At 61.4% G+C, this 8,288-nt stretch overlaps 1 protein-coding gene across 8 annotated transcripts; it reads left to right on the top strand.

Annotated features, from left to right (window-relative positions):
• Nucleotides 1-343: 343 nt before the first annotated feature.
• Nucleotides 344-8,124, top strand: PACSIN3 (protein kinase C and casein kinase substrate in neurons 3). 8 transcript variants are annotated; one of them, XM_045557972.1, is made up of 11 exons: nucleotides 344-453; nucleotides 3,403-3,468; nucleotides 3,710-3,800; nucleotides 3,953-4,109; nucleotides 4,853-5,088; nucleotides 5,199-5,354; nucleotides 5,971-6,146; nucleotides 6,288-6,408; nucleotides 6,587-6,723; nucleotides 7,138-7,259; nucleotides 7,597-8,124. In XM_045557972.1, exons 3-11 carry the CDS (start codon nucleotides 3,747-3,749, stop codon nucleotides 7,710-7,712), a joined length of 1,275 nt encoding a protein of 424 aa, XP_045413928.1. In that variant the 5' UTR covers nucleotides 344-453; nucleotides 3,403-3,468; nucleotides 3,710-3,746; the 3' UTR covers nucleotides 7,713-8,124. The 8 variants fall into 8 exon arrangements, with proteins under 8 accessions (XP_045413928.1, XP_045413935.1, XP_045413932.1 ...); XM_045557979.1 differs by having other exon boundaries at nucleotides 355-453; nucleotides 7,141-7,259; XM_045557976.1 differs by lacking the exon at nucleotides 344-453 and adding an exon at nucleotides 975-995.
• The last annotated feature ends 164 nt before the right edge of the window (nucleotides 8,125-8,288 follow it).

The raw sequence follows: 8,288 nt of genomic DNA, 5'->3' as shown, positions 1-8,288 counted from the left end.
TCTAAGAAAGCCGTGCTCAGTCAAAAAATATAAGGTAGTGTGGCTCCCAGACCCCCCTCCAAAGGCTGTCCATGCAGGCCGGGTCCCTTCTCACTCCCACCGGTCTCCCAGGCTCTACAAAGGTCCGGGAGATGCAAAGCCGAAATCTGACTCTCTGCAGCCCCGCGGCGCCACCCTGGGGAGCCGGCCCAGGCGCTCGGCTCCCGGGAGCAGAGACCCCACAGACCGCGCCCCCCGAGCCGCAGGTGGCCGAGATGCCTGAAGCCCCCGCAGCCACTCGGCGGGCTGGTGGGGTTGGGGCCACCGCAGCGAGGAGAGGGCGGGGCCGGGGGCCGGGCTTCCCGGGGGAGGGCCCGGCGCGCTCCGGGAGGCGGCGGCCCGGCCCGGGAGCGGCAGGACTCGGGCCGGAGCGTGGCCGGACCCCCACTCGCGAAGGGGCCCAGGGAGGACGCGGTGAGTGCCCCGGAGGGGACGCGCGGGGACGCGGCAGCGGGAGCCGTGGCTCGAGTCCGCCCTCTCCTCCTGCGGCTCCTGAAGTTTGCAACGGAACCGCCTCCCGCGCCGGGAGCCCCCGGCCACCCCGCTCTGAGCGACAACGGGAAGGGCTGCCACGGAGCCGAGGGGTGTCTCATCTGCCGCGCCGCTAACTCCACAGTTCTTCAGGCTGGCCGGGGGGAGGGGGACGTCGGGGCTTTGGGGCCAAACCATCTCCTCGGTCCCCTCGAGGGCCCCAATCCTCCCTCCACGCGCCTGCCCTGGGGCCCCAGAAGGGGCCACGCTCCCCTGCGAGCCCTTGCCCTTTGCAAAGAGCCCCAATTCCTGGGTCCGCTGCCTCAAGCCACCATATGGAGTCCACGGCGAGGCCGGCCCAGGCAGGGGGCGCCCCCTCCCCTTGGCGGTGACCGGCAGGCCCCACCCCCGCCGAGACCAAGTTCAGCAAGTTTGGCCGAGAAGTCCTAGAGCCTCCATGGCTAGGCCTGGCTCTGCCGCTCCGCGTGGGTTCCCCGGGCCCCGAGTTGTGCAGCGCCGGGCGGGCAAGGGGGGCCTGTCGAGGGGCTCTGTCCATAAGGGTTGAGGCCAGAGACGCGCCGCCCCTGGGCTCCGAGATTTGGTGTGGAGGCTCGGGTTTGGAATGCGTCATGAGGGAGCGGGCACCCCAGCCGGCAGGTCGGGTTTCCAAAGAGTGCCCCTTTGTTATGCCCCTCCCTGGCCCTGCCTCCTCCCTCTTGCCTGCGCCACCCCCTCCCCCAGCCTCCTGACCTCCTGGCTGGCTCTGGCTACTGGTTCCAGCCCCTCCACCTAGTGCCCCTCTCTGGACCAGCCAACCGCCCCTCCTGTACCCTGACGGGGGCGGGGTTGCTGGGAGAAGAAGCCCTTGGGCGCAGCCTGTGACTCAGGACACAAGGATGGGCAGGGCAGGATGGCTGTGCTCTCTCCCAGGGGCATGCTCCCAGCTTCTGGGAGGGGGTGGGGGTCATTTCTGGCCTCCGGTAGCGAGAGTGAGTTCTTCCCTGAACCCTGGAACTCCCTACTTTGGTCTGGGCTGCAGTGAGGAGACCCTGCCAAGCCCCAGAAGACTTCTCAGCCCAGTAGGTGCTGGCTCCCTGGGCTGGGAAGATTGCGTTACCTGCTTTCTGAGCTCTTGCCTGCGGTAGAGTGTGTTCTGGGGACTGATGTGGGTCTCTGCTGAGGTCAGGAGGCACAAGGTGCCAACCTCCTTAATGGGGGCCGCGGTGCAAGCCTCCCCCGCCCCCAGCTAGGTCAGGCTGGGGCTGTGGGGCCTGGCTGCCTCTGGGTCTCGGGCTGGTGTTTGCTCTGGGAGGCCGGAGGGAGCCATGCCAGCCTTGCACACACAGCTCGCTCTGTTCTAGGGCCAGAGAGAGGGAACGGGTGGGGGGCAGCTCTCTGGGGAGCAGGGAGCAGGGAGGCCGGAGCAGGCAGGGGGCCCCAGACCCCTGAGGCCTGGCTGGGACAGCTCCAGAGGCTGTGTGATTTATGGCTGCAGCACTTTTTCCCCATGGGCTTGGCAAGTCCTCTCTGGGCAGTCGGACCGGCTGAAGAGGAAGCGAGGTGAACAGCTTGGGGTGCCTGGTGGGGCTGCCACTCCGCATCCTCCATGGGTCTCCAGGGAGGCCTGAGCCCCCCGTTAGCAGAGAGGGAAGCCCACTCAGGCCGAGTTCCCACAGCTGCTGGAGCTGGCAGGTTTTCTGGTCTTCAGGTGGACGTCATTTGTTTTCTTCTTTAGCTAATTATTGCTGATTCCCGTGCCTGGAGAAACACAAATCAGAATCCCAGAAGTCTCTGTCAATGACTGGGGACAGATACTGTCCTGTCAGTCACAACTCAGTGGGGTATGTACCCCAACTGAGGGGTCCCAAGGGGCTGTGGGAGCAAGGACAGAAGGACAGGGGAGGTGACTGTGGAGAAGATGCCCCAGTTTGAGGTTTGGAGGAGGAGCAGAGGTTTCTCAGTTTGGAGGAAACGCTGTGACAGAGCCCTGCTTTGGGGGCAACAGGCACACTCTGTCCTCCTGCGCCTGGCTGTGTCCTTTGGGCCTGCACAGAAGAGGAAGCGATTTCCTTCTAGGGGCTGTGAGTCAGTCCGTGCTGGGGACAGCTGAGACCCTGCCTAGAGGCAGTGGGAGCAGCCACATGCCACTGTGTCCTCTAGTCCCTGAGGTGGTGGCTCTGGGGTTGGAATTCGCCTTGGCCTCTGTGATTCTGTAGAACACTCTTATACCTGGCTGACCACCTGTCTGCCTCCCCCAGGCTGCCCCGTCCTCTGGGTTTTTGAGGGTAGGACTCAGTTGCTTGTTATCACCCTGTGGGACGCTGGTGGGTGTTGTGGAAGGGGGTGAGTGTGTTCTGGTGACTGCTGGGCCCCTCGTGTATCTCACTCGATGCCTGGGTTGAGTCTTATACCAGCCTGGCATGGAAGCCAACAGGTGAGGGAGTCTCCATCTTAGAGGGAGCTGAGGCCTCCTTAGGAGGGGACAGTAATATGCCCTTGTTCAAACTTCCTGGCCAAGATGGGACTCAGCCTCCTGGCTCCGTTTCTGTTCTTCCCAGCACAGGGAGCTACTGGCATGTGGCTGGGCACCCTCCCACTAGGCCTGCTGTGGTAACAGGGTCGCCTTGTCGTTCAAGGAAAGGCATCGGGGGCCCTGGCTTGGGCAGGCTGCTGCTTCTCTCATCTGCAGTTGGGGGAGTGGGGCTCTCTGCCCACCACCCACCCCCGCCTGCCATTTAATCCCTGGCTGGATCGTGTGACCCGCCTGGCATTCCCCTGCCTGGAATCTGGCGCTTCTGACAGCAGTTGCTATATCAGGGGAGCCGCTGGGCACCGCCCTGGACGCTCTAGGTCCCCACCCTCACCCTCTGCTTTGCTCTTCTTAACTTCAAGGCAGAGTCACAGTGGCAGCTTTGAGAGTTGGACACCCGGCTCCCGGTAGTGATCTCTAGGCCCCAGGTACGTCGGGGTGAGGGAGAAGGACAGACCCAGGGCGAGAGGAGGAGCTTTGAAACTGCCTTCCTTGCCCCTAGCCTGGCCCTCCTGGGAACTTCAGCCCCCTGCCTGCTAAGTCCTAGCTCTGATGGTTCCCTGGGTGGTGGCCATGGCAGGTGGGCATGGCCCAGAGATAGGAGAGCGTCATTTCCTATCCCCAAAAGTGTATGTCCAGCTTTCCTGCTTAGCCCGCTGCCTTCCACAGCCCCAAATCTGCCACCATTCCGTGCTGCGGGGACACCATGGCTCCAGAAGACGACACTGGAGGGGAAGCCTTAGGGGGCAGTTTCTGGGAGGTGAGCAGCAGGGTCCTGGGTTTGGGAGTGGCACTGAAATGCCCAGCCCTCTCTGGGCTCAGCTACCTGTGCAGGGGAGGAGCCTAGTTGGTGGCCCCAGCCCGATAGGGGGCTGCTCCCTGGTGACGCTGCTCTTCTCATGTACGTCCCAGGCTGGCAACTACAGGCGGACGGTGCAGCGGGTGGAGGACGGGCACCGGCTGTGCGGGGACCTGGTCAGCTGCTTCCAGGAGCGTGCCCGCATCGAGAAGGCCTATGCCCAGCAGCTGGCCGACTGGGCCCGCAAGTGGAGGGGCACCGTGGAGAAGGGTGAGGCGGCGCTCGGGCCTGGCAGGGAGCAGAGTGCTGCCGAGGGTGGGACCATCGGGGCAGCTTCGTTTTGTACATCTTGTGGAAAGTTTCAGGGTTTCACCTCCTTAAAGAGGGACGATCCTCCTGGTTATCCGTGGAGTTGTGGTGTTAGAGTTTGCAAAGTACATTCATGAGTCACTTTGGTATTTTTAACAACCCTGTGATGGAGATGGTCCTGTTCTACCCATTTCCTAGAGGAGAACTGGAAGTTCAGAGAGGCTCGGGGACTTGCCTGAAGTCACACAGCCAGGAAGAGCTGAAGCTTGAGCCTAGGCCTTCAGACTGGGAGTGTGGCATCTTCCCACCCGACAAGCTGTCTTCCTGGAGGGCAGACACTGGTTCTCCCCTTGAGGCAATAGACCCATAGCAGATATGCAACAGATTTGCATTTGAATCTCAGCTCCACCTGTAGCTATAGTGCTTTGGGCAAGTTAATGTCACTTTTCTGGGCCTCAGTTTTTTTTTACCTGTTGAATGTTGACAATGATACTGTCCTCACGGTGGTGGTTGAGGCAAGGACTCAGATATGTCAAGGCACAGAGTAGGCATTCAATAAGCCCCAGCTGACAGCATTGTCATTCATCTGTGCACCGCCCCCCCCATGCCTCTGTGCCTGGCACCCTGGGCAGCACCCAACGAGAGGGGACAGGCTTGATTTGGGTGGTGCCCAGGCCTGGCCCAAGCCCCACACCTCCCTGCAGGCCCCCAGTATGGCACACTGGAGAAGGCCTGGCATGCCTTCTTTACGGCGGCGGAGCGGCTGAGTGCACTGCACTTGGAGGTGCGGGAGAAGTTGCAGGGGCAGGACAGCGAGCGGGTGCGTGCCTGGCAGCGGGGGGCCTTCCACCGGCCTGTGCTGGGCGGCTTCCGTGAGAGCCGGGCTGCCGAGGACGGCTTCCGCAAGGCCCAGAAGCCCTGGCTGAAGAGGCTGAAGGAGGTGAGCCTGGGTGGATGGGCGGCACAGGCACGCCCCTTCCAGGCCTGCCCGGGGCTTGAGGGGACCAAGGCCTGGTGTCCAGGGCCTAGAATTGTCCCCATGCATGCCAGGTTGAGGCTTCCAAGAAGAGCTACCATGCAGCCCGGAAGGACGAGAAAACGGCCCAGACTCGGGAGAGCCACGCGAAGGCAGACAGCGCCATCTCCCAGGAGCAGCTGCGCAAGCTGCAGGAGCGGGTGGAACGCTGTGCCAAGGAGGCTGAGAAGGTACAGGCCGCAGGTCCCAGCCCCACCGCCGGCCCCAGGCAAAGCTTCCCAAATGAATCTTGCTCCCTGAATGCCTTCTCCGGTCCGCAGCACTCTTATTGCCCTAATCCTCATCTGCCAGCCTCTCTCCAGATCATCACTTAAAGGAGGAACCTGAGAAAAGGTGATGCTTTACCAAGGGAAGGAAATGTTGGAATTTCAGGCACTGGGATGACTTTAGCAGTTGAGAATCCCCAGCTCCGTTTCTTGCACAATGCACCATATTGCTTGCTCGCCCGAGTGCCCTTTTCTCCAGCTCTGCTCGTGCAAATCCTCCCCATCCTCTGAGGTGCTGCTCAGTTGCCACCTCTTCCAGGAAGGCTTTTCTGATTTCTCCTACCCTTTCCCATAGGTTGACTTCATCTCACTCTCCACCAGACTCTGACATTTGCTGTGCTAGAATGTCACCTCCCTTGTTAGGCTGTTGGGGTCCTTGAGGGCAGGAGCTGGGTCTCAGGACTGATGGCCCTTGGTGGCTAGCCCAGGGTTTAGATCGTGGCAGTGCCTGGTAAATACTGGTGGAGTCCTGCGTGGATAAAGCTCTTGTCCTCACCAGACCCCATTCCCTCCCATCCAGACGAAAACCCAGTATGAGCAGACACTGGCAGAGCTGCATCGCTACACCCCACGCTACATGGAGGACATGGAGCAGGCCTTCGAGACCTGCCAGGCTGCTGAGCGCCAGCGGCTTCTTTTCTTCAAGGATATGCTGCTCACCTTACACCAGCATCTTGACCTCTCCAGCAGTGAGAAGTATGGCCTGTGGGGTGGGTGTGGAGATCTGGGGTAATGCTGGCTCCCCTCCCTCTCCCCTGGGCTCTGGCTGGGCTGGATGGGATTGCCGGGTATAGGGGCCCAGGACTTCTCAGTCTGAGGCTGTGCTTCGGGCCACAGGTTCCATGAACTCCACCGAGACCTGCACCAGAGCATCGAGGCAGCCAGTGACGAAGAGGATCTGCGCTGGTGGCGCAGCACTCATGGGCCAGGCATGGCCATGAACTGGCCACAGTTTGAGGCATGTGTTCCACGCTGGGTGGGGCTGGGAGGTGGGTCGTGCTCCTACTGAGCTCAGCCTCAGCCTCAGCCTCTGGAGGGAGTTCAGCGCTTGGGATGAAGTCCGTGAAGGTGGTCTGGATGGCCCTGGCTGCCACCACAGCTGCAGCCCAGCCTGACTCTAAGCACTGTCCCCCCAGGAGTGGTCCTTGGACACACACAGGACAATCAGCCGGAAAGAGAAGGGTGGCCGGAGCCCTGATGAGGTTACTCTGACCAGCATTGTGCCCACAAGAGATGGCACTGCACCCCCACCCCAGTCCCCGGCTTCCTCAGGGTGAGAGCCAGGAGCCTCCTTTGAAAAAGAAACAGCCCTGCCCTCCTTCCCTGTCTTCCTTCCCTTTCTCTTGTTTCATTCCCTTCACACTTGAAGTGGGTTGAAAATTGGTGTCAGGGACCTGAGGGTTGTAATCATACCAGTTTTCATACTGGTTTAGATTGGCCAGGCATTTCCCACATTCCCTCCACTTCTGCCTCATATCAACTCTGTGGGGCAGGAATTGCGCCTGAGTTCACAGCCATGAGTGGCAGAGGTGGGACGAGATTCTTTCAGCTCCTCCCCACCTGCTTCTCCCAGGGTTCCTCTGGGGAGTGGGGGTGGGTAAGCCCTTTGCCCTGAGTCCTGGGCAAGACCTCTAGTCCAAGATGTTCCTTGTGCCCTGAGCTGTTCCCTTCTGCCTCCCCTCTACAGCAGGGGGCAGGATGAGGAGTGGTCAGATGAGGAGAGTCCCCGAAAAGCGGCCACTGGGGTCCGGGTCCGGGCGCTCTATGACTACGCTGGCCAGGAAGCTGATGAGCTGAGCTTCCGAGCAGGTACCCTGGGGCCCCTTCCTGCTCCTTTCCAGGCTTCAGTCTCTGCCTTCCTTGTGTGACTGAGCAGGGGGTGTGGAAAAGGGAAGCCAGATACCCTCTTGTCAAGGGCCAGTTCTCTGGCCGTTCAGCCTGCTCTGGGTCCAGCTGGCTGGGGCCTGGTTGCTGTGTTCGGGGTCTTGGGTGGGCAGCTTGCTGACTTCAACCTCCCTCTGCCTGAGCCCTGTCTCTTCTCCTAGCTGGGCTCTTGGACTACTCCATCCCCCTCAGTCCTTGACCCAGTTGCAGGAAAGGGGGCTGGGCCAGGGCAGTTGGCAGTGACTAGTCCCCCTTCCCCCAGGGGAGGAGCTGCTGAAGATGAGCGAGGAGGATGAGCAGGGCTGGTGCCAGGGCCAGTTGCAGAGTGGCCGCATTGGCCTGTACCCTGCCAATTACGTGGAGTGTGTGGGTGCCTGAGTGGCGTGACTGCCCTTCCACGTTTCTCCGCCCTGGGTCAGAGCCCAGCTTCTCCTGGACAGCCGGACCTGAGGGCCCTGAACCACCGTGCCCCTGCAGCCTGTCTGTCCCCTGAGGAGGGTGGAAGTCCTGGGACCCAGGGAGGGGAGGGGCCTGTGTCTAGGAAGCCACTGGTAGGGAAGGGCCCACTGAGTCTAGGCTGAGGGCAAGATGGAGGTCGGAGGTGACAGGAGGGTTCAGGATTGCCTGGGCTTCCCCAGGAGCACTTGGGTCTCCCCAGGAGCCGTGGATTCAGTTCCTGGCTTCTGTCTTGGGGTCCTGGGGTGGGCTTGGGGTGAATGTAGTTCTGGCCTAGAAGCACCCTCTTTTGTGGCTTGTTCTAGTGTGTATTAAACTTGACAACACAAACACACTGTTGGGCTTGTTTGCATCTTTTTGATACTCCATCCTTGCCAGTCCTCCAGAGGGCATCTGGAGAGAGGCCTAGCGGGTGTTGTAGGGCCGGGGTTGGGCAAGGGTTTGCCAGCTTGGTACCTGTCCTGGAACTTTGGGGCCCTAACGTGGGGTGGAAGGGAC

Source organism: Lemur catta, chromosome 7 (genome assembly GCF_020740605.2).
Source record: "Lemur catta isolate mLemCat1 chromosome 7, mLemCat1.pri, whole genome shotgun sequence".
Taxonomy (NCBI): Eukaryota; Metazoa; Chordata; class Mammalia; order Primates; family Lemuridae; genus Lemur; species Lemur catta.
Note: the sequence above shows the minus strand (reverse complement) of the source record. Positions and strands in the feature narration are given on the sequence as shown.